The 20,067-nt window shown below is 42.2% G+C and overlaps 3 protein-coding genes across 7 annotated transcripts in view; all 3 read right to left on the bottom strand.

Moving 5' to 3' along the window:
- Positions 1–4,044, bottom strand: part of LOC135972111 (UPF0462 protein C4orf33 homolog) — a 34,151-nt gene extending 30,107 nt beyond the window's left edge. The window contains exons 1-2 of the mRNA XM_065597711.1: positions 3,835–4,044; positions 2,390–2,447 (exon numbers count right to left, since the gene is read on the bottom strand). Coding sequence (XP_065453783.1) covers positions 2,390–2,447; positions 3,835–3,908 — 132 coding nt within the window. The 5' untranslated portion in view covers positions 3,909–4,044. The remainder of the gene's footprint in view (positions 1–2,389; positions 2,448–3,834) is intronic.
- A 1,405-nt stretch (positions 4,045–5,449) lies between these two features.
- Positions 5,450–20,067, bottom strand: part of C5H4orf33 (chromosome 5 C4orf33 homolog) — a 33,148-nt gene continuing 18,530 nt past the window's right edge. For 2 of the 5 annotated variants that reach the window (XM_065597709.1, XM_042860033.2), the window contains 2 exons: positions 12,098–12,206; positions 5,450–5,906 (listed from right to left, as the gene is read on the bottom strand). In XM_065597709.1, the coding sequence (XP_065453781.1) occupies positions 12,131–12,206 (76 nt within the window). In that variant the 3' untranslated portion in view covers positions 5,450–5,906; positions 12,098–12,130. Of the gene's footprint in view, positions 5,907–6,008; positions 6,135–11,101; positions 11,250–12,097; positions 12,207–20,067 lie in introns of those variants that run through there. The other 3 variants (XR_010601780.1, XM_042860035.2, XM_065597710.1) reach the window with 3 other exon arrangements.
- Positions 16,488–18,628, bottom strand: LOC135983921 (uncharacterized). The gene is made up of 2 exons (XM_065597704.1): positions 18,077–18,628; positions 16,488–17,098 (listed from the first exon to the last, which is right to left on the bottom strand). Exons 1-2 carry the CDS (start codon positions 18,477–18,479, stop codon positions 16,629–16,631), a joined length of 873 nt encoding a protein of 290 aa, XP_065453776.1. The 5' UTR covers positions 18,480–18,628; the 3' UTR covers positions 16,488–16,628.

Below are 20,067 nucleotides of genomic sequence, written 5' to 3'. Positions count from 1 at the left end.
GACTGGGTTTGTTATAGCCCAAGGTTCGTTATTGTGAAGGGCATTATAGTGAGGGTGAACTGTACTGTTTTTTCCACAGGGCCCCTACCTTATTAAGAGCAGAGGATGGACAGGGTTTGGTGACTGAATAAGGGCTGTGTAATGAATGAGGCTGTTGTCTGTAGACACCATGCCTCACTTGTTGCAGAAGTTGGAAGGCATGTACTGAACAAAGTGAGAAATTGCAGGAGAAGAAACATTGGTTTCATGGTTAAGACAGCTGAATGCTGCCCTGGGGACCTGAATTCTCTCCCTGCCTCTGCCACAGAGTTCCTACATAATGCTGGGCAAGTCACTTAAACCAAGCTCAGTACAAGTGGAATCTTCAGAGAATTCATTTGCCGAACTCTAAAGGCTCTACTGATCATGTGCAAACTGAAATTTTCAGAGGCAAAAGGCACAGCCCTGAAAACAAGGTGACTCCCTACCAAATCTCAAGTCCCTGCTCCAAAGCATGGAACCATCATAGCATCTCAACTAAACAGTTGCAAGAATATTTTTAATATGAGCAAAGAAATGCATTTGTCCTTAACCTTATTCTGAGAAACATATTCACTATTTTTACTTAAAATTTTCAAAAATTCATTTGGAAGCAGACATCTGACATGGAATATTTCAGCCCAATCTATTAAAGTTTGGGAAAGTTATAAATAATTAAGAATAGGGTCTGATAATTAAAAGTATTTAGCAACCTTAACATTAGGTGTCACTACCTAAAATGCCTATAATAAAATATTATAGAACAACAAAATACTACTTAGCACAGCATATAGTCAACCTATGGAATTCACAGCTGCAGGATACTGTAGCTAAAATTAAAAAGAATGAATAATTTTCTGACATGTCAAAGTGCAAGCTAATTGCCTGCAGCAGGGATCAGAAAGAAATCCTTCCATGCACAATTGGTGAGGTGAACCAGCAGTTTTGGGAAATGTTAGTGGCAGGATCTTAGACTATATGGAATAATGATATAATCCACAAGGACAAATACTATATTCCTATGAAAATTCAGCCTAAAATACCTTAAAATTGTTTGTCTCTTGTGGAATACAGTACATTTGAGTATGTTGTGTATGTGTATTACTATAGCTACTAAAAATTCTGAATATATCATTTTGAAATGATCATGCCCAATGCAACCATACATATTGCCTCCTGGAGCTTCATATATCACCATCCTGTTCACTACATCAGCTGCAGTTAGACTTGCTTTTAACCAGAGGAAAAACAAGTCATGAAATGCACAGAAGTTTACTAGTACAAGCCTGGGTTTCTAGAACCGTGAATTCTCCTGATGATATTATTAAAGATGCCATGATGCCAGCATACAAGCAAGTGAACACAAAGGGTCTGGCTGTGGTATAGTAAGTGCTAACCAACATAATTAAGGGTAAAATCAGGAGTAAAGCAGCTTCCAGTACTTTTGGTGAAGCATCTCTCAAGTACACAGCAAAATAAAATTGCTTACTGAAAAGGAAAGGAGAAATACAGTGCAATTATCAAGCTTCAATAATGTTATTACAAATATATTTTAATTAAGCACAGTGTGATACACTTTAGAAATGGAGTTGACATGAGGAAGATTAAATTAGTATTTTTAAAGTTGTACATAAAGCATATTGAAAATTGTGTTGTGCATACTTCAAAAACATTTAGCTTGTCTCGAACTGAAAATATACCAAGGGTGAGATTCTGTGCAGTGTCTTTCAGAGACACAAAACAGAACTTCTAACAATATTAAATAACAGAGGAAAATAAATAATAAAAAGCTCTACACTTTATTGCTTCTTTGAAGTTGCCAAAAGATGTCATCATTATTTGAAAAAGACTTTTTACGATGCTTGGTTTTGTAAATATTAAGTCCTGATTTTCCATTCCACTGGATTAAAATCTGATTAAGGCCATGTTTCTATACCACAAAGGAGCAGCAAAAGGCATAAACAAAATTTTAGAGGACCTTACAGTGGCACAGCTGTACTGCTGCAGCTACACCACTAGAAGGTCTCCCGTGTAGCCGCTCTATGCCAGTGGGAGAGAGCTCTCCCGCTGGCATAATTAAACCACCCCCAATGAGCAGCAGTAGCTATGTCCACACTTTTGTCGGTGAAACTTATGTTGGTCCAGGTATATTTTTTACACTTCGGGCTGACAAAAGTTTTGCTGACAAAAGCGCTAATGCAGGCAAAGCCTAAGAAAACTACCTCTATTCATCAAACATATTTAAGGCATTATAGGCTTTTTGGAAGGCGTGCATGAGCTCATATTAAACTTCTGAAGAATAAGATATTCTTCAAACCATTCTTATGTCACAAACATTTGTATGTTATAACTTTTACAAACTTACACTTACCTCACTCGTTTTACACTCCAGTGATTTTGTCTGATGATTATTAGTGAAAACATTTCTACTTTAGGGAACACAAAAAAAGATAGAAATTGAATAAATAATGGTATGGTGTAATTTAGTAATTCTGTTGATATAACATACAATTCCACAACTTAGAAATATAGCAGTCAAAAACAGTTCTGTACAAATACAATTTTTGAGGAATTCCTTATTTTAGAAATAATATAAGGAGTGGAATTGGATGAAGATAGCTGGGTTGGTAAAGCATCATTTTGATAACCTTCTTCTTCCATCTAGTGGCAAGAAGGAGTAAAAAAAAACTAGGTATCTGGGAACACTGTCATAAAACATTTCCAAATGCCAACTCCAAAGACTCATTGATGTGACAAAGAGTGGGTGAGTAATGCAGAAAGCCTAAAGTTTATATATGAGTTCATAAGGGTGATAAAAAATAAAGTCAGAAAGAATTAGAAATACACGAGCTAAGACAAGCCAAAGTTCTGTTTTTGCAGGTATATTATTCATTCAGCTTAATATTTGAATTTTCCAGACTAGTCAGTCTAGATAATTTGACTATATGAGAACTTGTCACTATCTGATGCTGGATTCTGATTCAGTTGCTGAGGTTTCCAGTGTACGGTTCTGCAAAAGTAAAGATTCTTGATTAAATTTTAATGTAACTGCTTAAGAATCTATTCAGTCCTCAGATGCCACAATGATCGGAGTCATCTAATGACCAAGACAGATAGTTTGAGGCATCTAATGCCCTGTAACTGGGGGTTTTAGGGAAATGTAAAAAAGAAAGTGTTATTAAAATCAATTACTTCCTCTGAATTACCATTCACAGGAGTTTTGCCATGGTGGGAAAACCATGCATATTAAGATTTGGGTGCTATGCAAGGGGAGGAAGTAACGGGAACTGTTATATTGAATAAGACCAATGCTACATCTAGTCCCAAACCGTGCTCTTTGTTGGCCTGCTGCTTCAGTGGAAGACAAAATTTAAATACTTAAGTGTTAAAGATGGGCCCAAATCAGAAGTGGAAGTGCACTCAGGGCATATACCTTCCCTTCCCATTTCCAAGTCTGATTCTACCTTATTTCCTAAGCCTTAGAGGCAGTGACAGGGAGCTGCTTAGTCCTCATCAAACTTTGTATAGTGAGGCTGCCATTTCTTTACAGATATTTCCTCCTCCCTGATGCAATAACTCCTCTGAAGCTGAGAGTATATTATTGACTCTCCAGAAGCCACATACTTGTCCCCCTGTGTGTGGGGAACAGCTTCTGCATTATACAATATGCATCCATTAGTTCCATTTAAATCCATTTAATTTTTAGATTTACTTTATAATAAAAACAGTAACAACAATTAAAACCACCTCGTAGATAAAAATTAAATGAGCCATTTTTCCAATTGCAATTAGAAACAATAGGAAGGTGTCTGATACCTGCTTAGGAGGAAGTGATGGGCAGGACCAGCTACGCATGCCGCAATAACAGCTAAAATACACAAAGCCTTCATTTTTTAAAAGATTAAACTAGAACAAAAATTTACCACATTTATACTCTAGCTCCTGCTATCACCGCTAAGTAACTGCTGGATATTTCTGATTTCAGCTATTTAAATGGTGATTAATAACGTTTACCGTCCTTGGCAATGTTTTAATAATTGACTACGATTACAGATTAGCATTCCGTACTGGTATGTTACAAGCAGCAATTCATTTTGATACTTTGAACAATTTCCTTAATCATAGTGGTAATAGCATAAAATATGCAGTCCAACATTATTAATTTAACTCCACTCATAAGTTATAGTGGCACAGCAGCACCACTACAGTTAAGGTTGCATCACGACTTCTGTTTAAAGGTCAACCTTTCTAAGTCCTCTAAAATCAACATTCGTTGTCAGATTTCTTTGACATTTGGTGTCCTTTAGGAGAGTGCAGGGTAGGGTTAGTGAGCCAAATTTGAGGTAATTTGGGCTATGGATTGCAAAGATAAAAGCACTCCTCAAAAATAGCTATTTTTCAAAAAGTTTCTAATATTTTTTTCTGCACAGAGCTAGAGATCTAACTATTGATGTAATTGAGACCATTCTGACCCACATGTATTGAGTTTTACCCAAGGTAGTGCACAGCACCTACTAAATCTTTGGAGGATCCACATTCAAAGCAGTACTTATGTTCCAATACAGTAAACAGTTTAAAGGGTTTCCATTCCTGCTATTTTATATGCTTTAAAACTTGATTTTTGTAAGTGCTCTAAAATCCAAATGGTACTTGGATTGCTTTGAAATTTGGTGTGCTGCGTGGGGTGATATTAGTGATCTAAATCTGGGGGTCCTTTGACCAAAGAGTTCTCAAGTTACAGGCCCCTGAAAAACCCAGTTTCCTTTGACTGCTTGTACTGTTAAAGTGAGAGGTATTAATGGTTGGATGAGTCACAGACTTCATTGAGATTTGATGGCTGTGAACTCACCATTCAATTAACACAACTAAGGATAAATTAATAACAACCCCCCACGTAAGACGAGTTTTGGACTGAGTGGCTGGAGGTTACCACAATTTGTAACTGACAGGTGGCGATTTTATTTTGTGGGTAATTAATTCAAAGTATTTGGGGGGAAAATTAGACATGTATATACTTCCTTGGATGGGAGAAGTATTAGGGGGGCAGAGCAGTGGGGGAGTAGGGGGACAGGAGTTTGGGGTTGCAGCAAGGGGATGGGTGTAGGGGAGAGGATAGAGGTTGGGGGCTCAGATGAGGGAACACAGGGGTTAGGGGAATAGAGGGTGGAACATTGGGAAAAGAGACATAGGGGCAGAGGCACTGGTTAGTTCCAAATTCTCCCTTCCCAGGTGTACGCCCAGACCTGGGGAGCTCTTGCTCCTCTAGGGAGTTCTGAACCCCTCTCCTTGCTCCCCCTCATATGAGCTGGGATCAGGCCCTCTCAGAGTCCAGAGAGGCCTGGGCCACTTCCAGCTTTTGAGGCCCCCCAGCCATAATAAAAATAAAAAATGACTCATGAAAACAAAATAAGGCACCAAAAAAAGAGACATAATTTGAATATTTTTTATTTAACAAATGCTTTTCTAGCCGTTTTCTGTGCAAATGTACTAATTATTGAGGAAATGTGCTTTAAATTGAGCTTTAGTGCAATGTCACAGTTGATATTAAGCATGGCAAGCCCATTCAAATGCTCTTGTCCCATAGTTGAATGGCGATGGCTCTTTACCTGCTTCAACATGTTGAAGGTGCATTCACCTGAAGCCACTGAGGCAGGCAAACTGACAAAAATATGCAATGCAATTGTGATATTAAGAAACACGCCAGAGAGTCCAAGTTCGAGTATTTCTTGAAGCAATTCCTTTGGTTTCTGATCCAATTTAAAGTTCATGGAATATATTCATTTGAGAAAGATGACCTCATCACTGAGATCTTTTGAGATTTCTTTGTTGTACTGTTGCTGAAATTGTTCAGATGCAGAAAGTAGAGCTTCATTACTCAGTCAGTTGAACTGTCAAAGAAACCCCAAAAGGGTACAAATTAGTCGCAGTGACTCAAATCAACATGTAAGACCTGACTGAATAGAGTCAATGAGGACAGGGAAGACACTGACCCTATAACGCTGCTCGGCATTGGATTCAGTAGGTAAGTTGCAATTGGTGGAGAACTCAGATGAAATGCCCATATTCTGTGCTACTAATTTGGACTCAGTCAGGATCGCATCCCATTGTTCACGAATCTGTTGAATGTCATTGATAAGACTTTCAATGTTATCCCTCCCAACATCAAGTGTAGCATTGCATGCTTCAATTACCAGATTAATTTGGTGGATCATTGTAAGTAGCTTAATCAACAAAGATGACATCAGTCTATTCAGAAGCACATGTCCAAATTTGAATGCATTCTGAAGTTCAGTTCAAGCCGGTGCAGTGAGATTGAGAGATTCAAGCTCATTTAAAACCTCTCTCACTGAATTCAAATGCTGCGCAACTGGTTGAACACCATCAATCCATGCAGACCACCTAGTTTTGGACATCCCATGCAGTAAAACAGCAAGATATTGCTTCAGAATTTCCCACCTTTGTGGACTGCTACTGAAGAGATTGTACATTTGCTGAACAGTTCCAAAGTAAGTAATTGCCTCTTTGCATGATTCAGCATAGTAAACACCTACAAGGTTTAGTGTGTAGTTTCCACAGCGGGAGAAAATACAGTTTCAATTATGCTCAAGCAGAACTGCTTGTACACCTTTGTACTTCCCAGCCATATTAGATCCATTGTCATAGACTTGACTAATGCACACTTGAAAATCTAACTTAAAACCTGCTAGTATTCAAGCAGCAATTTCTTTTCCAGTTTTTCTCATGAAATTATCAAACAAAATAAACCTTTCTTCAACTGAAAATTTTGAGCTGACTACAACCTTAACATATCGAATAACCATAGTAGTCTGTTCCTTGTGAGAACAATCTAGAGTAGCATCAACCATGATTAAAAATGCTTGCCATTTCGAATTTCATCAAGAATTGTTGTTTGTACGAATGACCCACATAGCTCAATAAACTCATTTTGTATGCGTGTGGAGAGATAATGGACTTGCATGCGCTTTTGACTCTCTTGCAATTCTCGAACATGTTTAACATGCTCTGATAAAGTGGGTCATATTTGCTGAGGAGCTCAACTATGCCTAGAAATTTTCCATTTGCATGATCACCAATACATTGACTGGAACCAAAGAAAGCCAATCCCCACTCAGAAAGAAAAAGGATGACATTCAGGATGTGCTCAAGAAGTTTTTTCCGGTTATTAGTTTCTGTAGAGAGTTCAGTCAAAAGTAAATTCTCAACTGAACTTTCAGCTGATGCTGCCCTACTGGCTGATTTCCATGCAACATAGTTTTTTTTGTGTGACATTGAATTCTCATGTGATGAGATTTGGTCTTTCAACTTCCTCCAACATCTGTTGATGCCCCATCCTATCCACACTTGAAATATCCTGCTGTAAATAAGTAGCTTATCTACACTTGAAATCTTCTACTGTAAACATGTACACAAATGCTGAAAAGATTTACAACGAAGGAATACTAATTAAGAACACAAAATGTAACAAACAGGTTATTATCTTTATCACTGAATCAAAACTCAAGCACACAAGGTATAATATAACTGGCTGAGCTGAAGACAAAGGGATGACTTACATATAGTAAACACAGACACGGATACAGACAGAGGGATAACGTACAAACATTTCAAACATTTCCCCTCACGAAACTCACTCTACAAGATTGTCCTCACAAATGTTCACCTTGAATCTGGGCCTATAGACTACGAAAGCCTATGATGATGGCCAAGCTACCAAGCGAGGGCTCAACCAACCAACCAGTCACCTCTTTTAGCTACCATATGAAGATAATAATGAGGAATTCTCACACACAAATAATTCCTTAGTCAACTAGACGTAAAACAATAAAGACACTAAAATATAACAATTCTCTACCTTTCAACATGCACTTGATCCAGCACCAGCCACTAGTAGTGGTTTGTTTATATTATCAGCTGATCTGAGAGGACACGTTCATCACGGTCTAATCTTGTGCCATCAGAACCGATATATTTTTATTAATATTTATGAACATTTTTAACTCTTTAATATGATAAAATCTATATCAGTTAACAAAAAAAATAGGTCTTTTACCAAATCACATCTCTTATTTGCTTAAATTTGCAGCTCTAAGCTGAGAGTGTGTGTGTCACATTTTGGTCTGATAGGGATGCGCTAAAAACAAGTTGCAAAACTTATCAAATGCCAAAAAATTAACAAGTGTCTAAATTTGAGGCACCCTTTGAGCTTGAGGCCCAGGCCAAATGGCCCTTCTGGGTCCCCCCTCTGATTGGCCTTGGCTGGGATATGGGGGGGACCTTGCCCTGAGGGGCTGTCTGAACCACTCTCAATGCTCTAATATGTGTGCCACTATCTGGGGGGCCTGTGCCTATCTACACAGGTTGGACCCTGCTCATATGAGTCAGACTCGGGGGGAGCTTGCCCTTTTGTGAGTGTCTGAGTTGCCCTCCCAGTCCCCAGTGTAAGCCAGAGATCTTGGGAAGTCCTGTCCCTTTGCGTGAGGAGCTGAGAACAGGCATGCTTCATGCATATTACAGGCTCTAAAGCACTCAAGAGGAGGGTGGGAACACCTGTGATAAATGGACTGGTTCACAAATCTCTGAGCTATTGATTGAAGTTGTATTAATCTCCACTGGGTGTCCTCAGTCAATTGAGAACATCACATTGAGATGAATAGGCCCCTTTCAGAGCCTCTTCTGTCACAAATGAATGTGGAGGTGGGGCTCATCCTGTAATCAGGGTTAGTTTAGCCCCAATCTCTCTAGCAGCACAGGGGACAAGTCACTCTGTTACACAGGAACAGAGAAAGGTGGCATTTACAACCTTCCCCAAACCTTTTGTCCTTTAACAGTGGTAGATGGAATCTGTGGATGAGAGTGAATGGATTGTAAAAGGATCATAGTGACCAGGGCGTAGGTGACATTTTGCCTAATGGTCAGGGCGGAAGGGAGGCTTAAGGGTTGAAACAGAGCCAGGCCTAATGGCCAAGGTAGGAGCCAACTTATCAAGTCCAGGAAGCAAGCTGGAGCTGGAGTACCAGAAACCAGGAGTCAGGTATTGGAGTCAGAGTATCAGCCGGAGTATGGGCAGCAACCAGAAGCAGGGACGAACAACCAGGAGCAGGAAACCAGGAGCGGAAGCAGGGACAAGGAGCAGGCCTGGGGAGGGGAGGGTCCAGACTGAGGGCTAGGAGCAAGAAGGAAGTTAAGAATAGGAAGCAGGACCAGAAACACAGCTGTAGACTTGGAACACTATTGAGTAGCCAGAGTCCCAGGCCTGCTACAGGTGCCTGTTGGAGTCTTCAGCTAATCAGGTGCCAGCTTCATTAGCTGAGGGCAATGAGCCAAGTCTGGGTTCAGCTGAGGGTCCCTGACAAGGAGATGAAAAGCTTATACATTTCAGCAACTGTGATAATCGCAGAGTAAAGGTGTGTTAATGACGCATATTAGGGCATTACTGAAAGAGGGCAGAGTTAAGGTTGCATGGGCAACCTGAATAGTGTATTTCCTGGTTTTCGGAAGTTTGAGTTTTACTCAGCTCAGTGTTCTGCAAGGGGTCAACATACCACCAAGCAACCTTAAGTCTGTTAAAAAACATTTTTTTGCCACTGAAAACTGCGTTAACATAACCATCCAAGCAACCAAAAATAATTGGCTGACTAAGATATGCTGCTCATTAACGAAAGGTTGAATAAAATTGTACTGGAAACCTTTGGAGTATTCAGCGTGTTCAGGGAAGCACATAGTTGTATATTGGAGATGATCCTTAATGTATAGGTTTTAGTATATATTAGCGATAGAAACAGATGCCCTGATTTCTGTTCTCCCAGGGATTACAGCATAGTAATACTGGCGTATACGAGACCTTGAAATACTGTAGATGTACTTTTCTATAAATCTCAATCTATTTAATGAAATATACATGTATTTTAAAGAAATCTTACTTGCTATCTGAAAAATAAACTGTGTGTTGTTACTAAAACAAATACCAAACCAGTAATTTAACATAATTGGTGACATAAAAAAACAACAACATTGTTCTTAATTATTCACGTTAGTTATCAATTCAATCTCACAGGAGAATACGGATCATTAGGAAAGGAAAGGAAACCATACCCAGCTCTGTAATGTAAAATACACAGCACTAATTACCTTATTTTAAACAAAGAATTAGGTTTTACTTTGGTTTTTGAACAAAATCAAGCATGATTAAAACTATCAGACTCTAGAACCGATTCACTAGTATATCCAGTTACTTTGAGCCACAAAAACCCAATTTAACTGGCCCTCTGGGGAGTCTCCCTGGGCAAAAAAGTTATTGGGAGGTATAGAGAGGTCATACAGGCTACTATACCATCCTCTTAGTTGAACTACACACATGTATCAATTTAAGCCTGTGCATAAATCTCACCAAGCCTCATGGCCCCAGTGTAGTAACTGGATCCTTGGGCAGAGGTTAGTGGCCCTTTCCACATCGCTCTGTAGAGGTAGATAGAACCCTTACCCTATCACATGAATTTTTATAACCCTGGCCCACATCTAGTGACTGGGATCATGAAAAAATAAGTCTTTCCTGAAATCTTGTGCAAAGAGCTGGCCTGAGAATTGTGCAGAGGCTTAATAAAATAAATCTTTGGCAAGCACTCCCTGGTTGGATGGCTCACTTTGAAAGAGAGAGAGAGAGAGAGAGTGTACATGAGTTGGGGATGGAAATGTGTAGGTGCCTCCTCTCTTAGGATCTTGCTGCAGAAGTGGAGAGTGGGTACTTGTGCTAGGGAGTCCAGACTAGCACTTAGAAAAGTTTGCAAGAGATAATTGTCTGGAAGCTGAGGTTCTGAGGGTTTCTAGATTCCCCAGCAGCTGGAGGGCTTTGTGTACATTGTAATACGTTTTCAGGACTTACATACCCCAATATTAACTACTGAATTATCACGAGACCCCTTTGAAGTAGGTATTATCCCAGTTTCACAGATGCAGAAACTAAGGCTAAGAACAAAATTATCAAACCTGATTGTATAAAGTTGGAGGGTGTTCTTGTTTACAGTTTCAGCCAAGAATGTCTGAACAGGCTTGGAGATTAAGTTACCTTCTAATCCCAAAAGGTCGTCCCTCCAGAGCACAGACACATTGACCAAATCCTTGAATTGCCAGTTATTCTGTGGCTATTTCAGTCTCTAGGGTTGTTAAACCAGAACGTTTCCTGAGTACGTGCGCGCGCGCACACACAAACTTTTCTAAAATTTGGAAAGAAAAATGTTTTAAGAAAAGGTGCAGCTGTGGGACCCTCTGCTGAAGACAGACACACACTTAGGCGATATTTTAAAGAGGCTGATAGCTCATTTAGAAGCAGCAGAACTTCAAAAAAAAAAGTAGTAAAGAAAGAAAAATACAGAACTTTGCAGTTGCCAACAGCTAAGAATGATTTTGTATGAATGAGACAAAGTGGTAATATCTTTTATTGGACCAATTTCTGTTGGTGAGGGACACAAGCCTTTGAGCTTCACAGAGCTCCTCCTCAGACTGAATGAGGCTTTGAACAGATTACAGGGAAGGATTATTTACAAAAAGTCTCCTCCCAGATTTACATTAGACAGATTTTAGGCTTTATGAATCAATCTTTTGACTGACTGAAGAGAATGGGATTGTGATGTCCTGCAACTACAACAGCATGAAACCTTTTGTGAGGACTAGAAATCTGAGTCTCTCTCATTCCAGTCATATCTTGTTACATTTCATAAGGAAATGGTGAAGAGAGACTGGTTGGAGGTATTAGCAAATAGAAATTTGGATTGATATTTCCCACTCATATACTATCATAGGGTTACATTCTGCAGCTACTCCATACATCAGAGGCCCACAAGAGAGAAAAGAGAAAAATGTATAATTGGGCACTTTCACAGCCATGCATTTTTGATAGCTGTATTACTCACAAGTTATGAGATCACAAATGACTTATGCAGGTCAAATTAAACAAGTGTTGTTAAAACCTTTATTAGCCTTCTCCCTCCCCATATATACACTCCATGTGCCACGTTACAGAAGAACTAGATTAAAATGCTCTTGAATATTCCTAAACACTTACTGAGACTTTCTCCAGGCTCCTTTAGTTACCCAGTCATATGCCCATTGGAGGCAGAGTTTTGGCGTGGCCTTCAATGGCACCAGGCCTATACCTTGATTTACTAGGAGTCCTAGGATACAGAGGGAGATGAAAGTTATGGCTTAAAAAACAACCCTTTAAATATTACCTAAAGTACTTTTTCCTTATAAAAAATGTCAGATTATAAAATCAGTTATTTTGAGTCCCTGCAGGGCTAGCATCAAGTGCTATCCATCCTACTGAGAATATCCTTTCCAGAAGAATAAAACTCCTATAACTCAGCCTCCTGTGCCATGAGATATCAGACATCTGTAACTGATGTAGGACTGAATATTGCCCATTGGAAATATTGATCAGGCAGGCTGATTTTTAAGACAGTAACAATTTAAAAATGCTCACAAGTTTAAAATGTTAAAATAAATCCACAAGAGATGGATTAGTAGAGTGCAGGAAAAGTTGTCAAAGGTATATGATGAAGTCTGTATCACCTACCTCTGCAATTTATCATGCAAATAGTCTCCATACAGTATACATGGAGTATATGATCTATATAATAATCTGTATTTTAAGAAACAGCTAATGAAATAACTTATTGCAACAAAAGCATAATTTTATTTAGGGTGAAAATAGCTCATCTACTTCTCTCAGAAATAGTCAATGAGAGTCCCACAGATGCATCCAAGGACAGAATTTGAAGTGTGATGGGGAAAATGGGCTGAAAACCACCTGAGTAAATATCACTAGACTTATTGTTCCTTTACATATAGGATAATCAGCTGAGTATGAGAAAAGAAAATCTGTTTGATACAAGCAGTAAACAGGGCATTCTGTTTACACTCAAAATGCTTGACTTTAAATGGCAAAATTAAATGTTTCACAAACATCAAACAGTGCATATATGAAATATTGAAAGGTTAAAGAGAACTATTCTTTTTGCCCATGACTATATTTCATTAAATAAGACAGCTTTGAGGGACATCAGAACTCTTGTATTTTTTTTAAACCAGTATTTATTGGATTGAACAATATTCCCAGACTATAGGGTAATTTTCAGGAGGATGTGTATGTACTACAGGCATAAAAAGAAGTCTAGAAACTATACATACAATACTTACTATTTTCAACAAATGGCACTTTATAGCAAGAAATCTATAAGTCTAATTAAGACAGCAGAAAGAATTGGTGACACTAAGAATGCAGTGGTCTATTTGCATAAGACTGGGGTTTGGAAAAGGCAAAGTGCCCTTACTGGTTAGAGAGCACACAATTGAATTGAGAATGGGTACTCCAGCACAGCAACTCATTACAGTCTATAATCTTGATTACAGTCTAATAGGGAACAAATATTTAATAGTGGGCTCTTCAATGTAGCAGAGAAAAGTATGAAATGATCCAATGGCTGAAAGTTGAATCTAGACAAATTGAAACTGGAAATAAGGCATAACTTTTTAACTAATTAACCACTGGAACAATGTTGTGGTAGATCCTCTCCATCACTGACATTTTTGAAATTAACATTGGATGTTTTCCTAAAGGATATGCTCGAGGAATTATTTTGGGGAAGAAGTTCTATGGCCTGTGTTATACAAGAGGTCAGACTTGATGATCACAATGGTCCCTTCTGGCTTTGGAAAATATAAATCTACTAATGGAGAGGGAGCCTAAAATAATCAGAAAATCCTGACGTTCCAGTATTGCTCTATTGTGTACACATCAAAATACTGAGGAATAAAACTAACCTTATATCACTTTGAAAACATTTTCTTCATATGGTTAGGAAGAAATGACAAGTATTTCCCGCCTCATAAAGCAGAGTTAGCCACTAAAAAAATATTAAGAGGAATGCATATGAGAGTCAAATCATGCCTTCTGCAGCATGCGTTAGGGTTACTCATATCCCTGTAGCATTCTTGCAAAAGCAGCAAGTACCTCCCTAGGAGGCACTGAGGGCCATATTATTAAAGATCCCTCAGGTGCCTAAAAATGCAGATAGGAGCCTAAATACCTTTAAAAATCTGGCCCTCGGATACTAAGGTGACAGAGGCTGGGTAGAACCTTGACAGTGAGACAGAACAGCCAGAATGAGGCCTTTTATGCAAGGGGAAGCTTGACTGAAATAACACAAGAGAGGATAGATTTAGGAATGGGTGCATGGCCATTCTCCTTCCCCTGCATACACAATGGGCTGCAGCTGGAGGACTATGCTGAACAGTGTGGTCCTTCCCACATGCATCTCAAAGAAATATGCATGCTCCTACTCTCCACAAGGCTGTAAACCCCTAGGGTATGTCTACACTACGAGAGTAGTTCGAATTTACTTAAATCGAATTTGTGGAACCAATATTACAAAGTCGAACGTGTGTATCCACACTAAGAACAGTAATTCAACTTTGAGTCCACACTAACGGGGCAAGCGTCGACACTGGAAGCGGTGCACTGTGGGCAGCTATCCCACAGTTCCCGCAGTCCCCGCTGCCCATTGGAATTCTGGGTCGAGCCCCCAATGCCTGCTGGGGCAAAAAATGTGTCGAGAGTGGTTTTGAGTAACTGTCATCATCCAACCGTCACTCCTGCCCTTCCTCCCTGAAAGCGCCGACGGGAAATCAGTTCGCGCACTTTTCTGGTGAGTGACAGCGCGGACGCCACAGCACTGTGAGCATGGAGCCCGCTGCGACCATCGCTGCAGTTATGGCCGTTGTCAACACCTCGCACCTTATCATACACCTTTTCCAGAGGCAGATGCTAAGAAATCGGGCGAGGAGGCTACAGGCGGCACGGTGAGGACAAAAGTCTGAGAGGGGCACAGACCTCTCACAAAGCACTGGACCCCGTGCTGTGAACATCATGGTGGCAATGGGTCATGTTGATGCTGTGGAATGGCGATTCTGGGCCCGGGAAACAAGCACGGACTGGTGGGACCGCATAGTGCTGCAGGTCTGGGATGAATCACAGTGGCTGCGAAACTTTCGGATGTGGAAGGGAACTTTCCTGGAACTTTGTGAGTTGCTGTCCCCTGCCCTGAAGCGCAAGGACACCCGGATGCGAGCAGCCCTGACTGTCCAGAAGCGAGTGGGCATAGCCCTCTGGAAGCTTGCAACGCCAGACAGCTACCGGTTAGTCGCGAACCACTTTGGCGTGGGCTAATCTACCGTGGGGGTTGCTGTGATGCAAGTAGCCAATGCAATCGTTGAGCTACTGCTATCAAAGGTAGTGACCCTTGGAAACGTGCAGGTCATCATAGATGGCTTCGCCGCGATGGGATTCCCAAACTGCTGTGGGGCCATAGATGGAACTCACATCCCTATCCTGGGACCGGACCACCAGGCCAGCCAGTACATTAACTGTTTTACAAACATCAACGTCGGATGGCCGGGCAAGGTTCATGGCGCTCGTGTTTTCAGGAACTCTGGTCTGTTTAGACGGCTGCAGGAAGGTATTTACTTCCCGGACCACAAAATAACTGTTGGGGATGTGGAGATGCCTATAGTGATCCTCGGGGACCCAGCCTTCCCGCTAATGCCCTGGCTCATGAAGCCCTATACAGGCACCCTGGACACTGAAAAAGAATTCAACTACCAGCTGAGCAAGTGCAGAATGGTGGTGGAGTGTGCTTTTGGACGTCTCAAGGGGAGATGGAGAAGCTTACTGACTCTCTCTGATCTCAGCGAAACCAATATCCCCGTTGTTATTGCAGTTTGCTGTGTGCTCCACAATCTCTGTGAGAGCAAGGGGGAGACCTTTATGGCGGGGTGAGTGAGGCAAATAGCCTGGCTGCTGATTACACCCAGCCAGACAGCCGTGCGATTAGAAGAGCCCAGCGGGACACGCTGTGCATCCGGGAGGCTCTGAAAGCTAGGTTCCTCAGTGAGCAGGGTAACCTGTGACTATTAAGTTTGTTTAAAGAGAAGCTGAACCTGCCTCCGTTTCTTTACCCAGTTAATGTTGACTATCCTTTCCAATTACATACTCCGTTCACCCCATTCCCCCCCTTCCAACACACGTTTAAAAATAAAATAAATGGAACTTTGTTAATGAACACCGTTTTCTTTATTACTTTTTGGGACTCTGTGTGTGGGGGCTATGTGACTTTGTGGCAGGGGAGCACGGTTACAGATCCCCTGCTGCATGGCTCTGTGATCCAGGCTAAGGACCGCTGCATAAGATCTCTAACCGCCCTCCCCCGCCACAAAGTCACATAGCTGCCCCCCCTGCTCCCCCCCACACACAGAACATGAAAACCACCTCCCAGACTGACCAGGGTGCCTAGTGACTGCAATGTGTGTGTGACCTTCTACTGAACCTCCGTGTCTGTACCCTGGTAAAGGTGACTGTCCTCTCCAATTACCAACCCCCTTTCCCCCCTTTCCCCCCTTCAAACACACTCTCCTCTAAAAGAACATGACAGAAACAGTAATTAACAGAAACGTATTTTTTATTAGCAACTACACAGTTAGGGGAGGACACTGGGATGGGGGCTTGGGTGAGGTGCTTTTGGAGTGAAGGAAAGGACTTATCAAATCTTTGGGAATGAGAGCCGTCTGGTACTTGAGCACTCTGCAGGGGTTGAGTGACAGTTTTCACGGCCCCTGCCGCCCCTCCTTCTTGGGACTTTGGGTGAGGGGGATATGGGAGTTTGTGGCGGGGGAGGGCGGTTAGAGATAGACTGCAGCAGGGCTCTGTCCTCCTGCCTCCGGTCCTGCAGAACATCTACAAGGTGCCGGAGCGTGTCCATTTGCTCCCTCAGTAGTCCAAGCAGCGTTTGAGTCGCCTGCTGGTCTTCCTGCCGCCACCTCTCCTCCCGTTTGCTGTGTGATTGCTGGTATTGCAACATGTTCTCCCTCCACTGGGTCTGCTGGGCCGCCTCGGCTCGGGAGCAGCCCATAAGTTCTGAGAACACGTTGTCCCCTGTCCTTTTCTTTCTCCGCCTAATCTGCGCCAGCCTCTGAGAGGGGGATGCCGGGGTAGGTTGGGAGACAGTCGCATCTGTGGGATGGGGAAAAGGGCGTGAATTCCTCACAAAGATAGTTTTGTGAACAATGAACATAGTCTCTCTCTGTGAACAAGACCATGCACAGCACCGATCACATGTGCACTCAGGACAAGATCGAATTTTCGGCCTTCGCATTCAGTGCCTGGGGTCTTGCAGTGGAGATCAGACAAGCTGGGCAGGATAGGAGAATTCGGGTAGCAGGCTGACATGGTAAGCCATAGCCTTTTGGCTGCTTAAAACTTAAATTATAGAAGTGCCCTCCTTTCACATTCAAAGCAATGCTCCTAGCGTTGGCCAGTTCCTGCTGCCGGCAATTCGACAAGCATGAACTCTGCCCCGTCGCACCCCCTCGCGGCTGTCCCCGGGAAAGATCCCTGTATGCTGCCCCTCTCCCGTCTCCACCGCGTGGCTGTAAACCACCAGTTACAGTTTTGTAAAGGAGCAGGCAAGCAGTCCCAATACTAACATTTCCCTAATTCAAAGCAGGTCACCATGAGTGACATCACTCTGCGGAGGATTTCAGAAACAGAGAAAGACCGCATGCTGCGTGAAAGCCAACAAAAACCAGGGCCATATGCCGCCATGCTCTGCAAGGCAATGATCCTAGAGTACTTGATAGCCTGGAGCGGAAAAGTTTCCTACCACAGAGGACACAATAAGGCCGCTCTCCCCAGGAACCTCATGCAAAGGCTTTCCAATTATCCACAAAGCTGTCCTGGAGGTAAGTCCCATGAGGATTTCAGCTCTATCCCCGGACCTTATTTTCCAGTAGCTGCACTAGCAAGGACTAAAAATTAGAGCGCCTAGGGCAAAGTAATCATGATAAACCGGACATTGTTAGATTCTTTTGCAGTAGTTGCACTGCCAAGGACTAAAATGTTAAGCACCTAGGGCAAACTAATCATGAAAAACCCATTGTTAATGTTCCTGTTCTATTCAAAATAAATGTTTACAATGTTTAACACACTTACCGACTGATCCTTCCCCTGATTCAGGATCCGGGTTAACGCGTGGGGAGGGTTGGTAGGGGATCTCCGTGAGGGTGATGAAGAGATCCTGGCTGTCGGGGAAATCAGCGTTGTAAGCGCTGTCGACTGCCTCGTCCTCCTCATCTCCTTCCTCATCTTCCCCGTCCGCTAACATCTCCGAGGAAGCGGCCGTCGACAATATCCCATCCTCAGAGTCCACGGTCAGTGGTGGGGTAGTGGAAGCAGCCACACCTAGAATGGAATGCAGTGCCTCGTAGAAACGGCATGTCTGGGGCTGGGATCCGGAGCGTCTGTTTGACTCTTTGGTCTTCTGGTACCCTTGTCTCAGCTCCTTGATTTTCACGCGGTACTGCATTGCATCCTGGCTGTATCTTCTCTCTGTCATGACTTTTGAGATCTTCTCGTAGATCTTCGCATTCCGTTTCTTGGAGCGCAGCTCTGAAAGCACGGACTCATCGCCCCACACAGCGATCAGATCCAAGACTTCCCGGATCAGTCCATGCTGGGGCCCTCTTTCTATTCTGAGATTGCATGGTCACCTCTGCTGGAGAGCTCTGCATCGTTGCCAGTGCTGCTGAGCTCGCCACGATATCCAAACAGGAAATGAGATTCAAACTGGCCAGACAGGAAAAGGAATTCAAATTTTCCCGGGGCTTTTCCTGTGTGGCTGGTCAGAGCATCCGAGCTCGGACTGCAGTCCAGAGCGTCAACAGAGTGGTGCACTGTGGGATAGCTCCCGGAGCTATTAGCGGATAATTCCATCCACATCTACCCTAATTTGACATGGCTATGTCAAATTTAGCACTACTCCCCTCATCGGGGAGGAGTACAGAAATCGAATTTAAGAGACCTCTGTGTCGAACTAAATAGCTTCGTTGTGTGGACGGGTGCAGGGTTAATTCGATTTAACACTGCTAAATTCGACATAACCTCCTAGTGTAGACCAGGCCCTAGACAAGGCACGCACCTCTTCCTACCCCAAAAGCAGGTATGGTTTTAATAATCTGAGTGGAGTCCACAGGGTTTGCCAAACTAGAGTATCTGAATTTTAAACACATGGTGAGAAAATGATGATATTTTAACATGTACCATTTCCTTGGTATCAGAAAACTCAGCTTTCACTTTTCACTATTTTTTAATAGATGCAGAAGGTGTGGCATGAATGTAAGGAAAAATGAATTGTTAAGACACTATTTAGGCAAATAAACGGATTTATGCCTGTTAATAAGCAAAAGGCAGTGAACAGCAGTGTATGAAAAACTTCCCTCTTCTTCTTAAAAAGATGATACACGCAGTAGAGCCAGTTTTAAAGGCACATTGCACAGTTAAACACAACTGTGAACACAAAAATTTTCCAACCCTTCCACAGACGGCAATAGGAAATGTATTGCTACACTATAGCTGGGAATGATCCTCCCAGCCCAGGTAGCCAGACTTGAGCTAGCATGCTAAGAACAACAGAGTGGATGTTGCAGCTCTGGCAGAGGCTCAGGCTAGCAACCTGAGCTTGGCCCCAGGGGATTGGGTGGGCTGGAGAGCCAGACAGCAATATCCATGCTGCTATTTTTAGCACGCCAGCAAAAGCCTCACTAGCATCAGTCTGTCTGCCTGCACCAGCTGCAGGGTCGACATATCCATATAGCGTTCAGGTACCACAGGCACAGTGCAAGAATATGAATAAAAAAGGAATGTTCATCCATATATCTCTAAGCGCTTTAGAAAGATGGATAAACATTGTTAACCCTATTTTATAGATGGGGAAAATGTGGCAGAGGCACATTAAGTGACTTGCCCAAGGTCATGTAAGTCACTGGTATAGCTGGGGTCGTATGGTCAGCAGGCTGTTTAAGAAGAGGTCAGCCCTCGCTGTCACCAGTCTAATTTCCCCCCAGGTCATAGGACTGGGAAACCACAGAACATGTGACTGAAAGACAGGAAGAGTTTTCCTTTAATAGATGGCTCTTTAATCTAGC

Source organism: Chrysemys picta, chromosome 5, assembly GCF_011386835.1.
Source record: "Chrysemys picta bellii isolate R12L10 chromosome 5, ASM1138683v2, whole genome shotgun sequence".
Classification (NCBI taxonomy): domain Eukaryota; kingdom Metazoa; phylum Chordata; order Testudines; family Emydidae; genus Chrysemys; species Chrysemys picta.
The sequence above is the reverse complement of the archived record's forward strand: the minus strand, read 5'-3'. Positions and strand labels throughout refer to the sequence as shown.

Bases quoted from the DNA above. Each gene is read 5' to 3' on its own strand.
- LOC135983921 (XM_065597704.1), bottom strand. From the start codon at position 18,479: ATGACAGAGAGAAGATACAGCCAGGATGCAATGCAGTACCGCGTGAAA. The intron at 17,099-18,076 runs GTAAGTGTGTTA...CCCATCCCACAG, and splicing joins ATCAGGGGAAGGATCAGTCG to ATGCGACTGTCTCCCAACCT.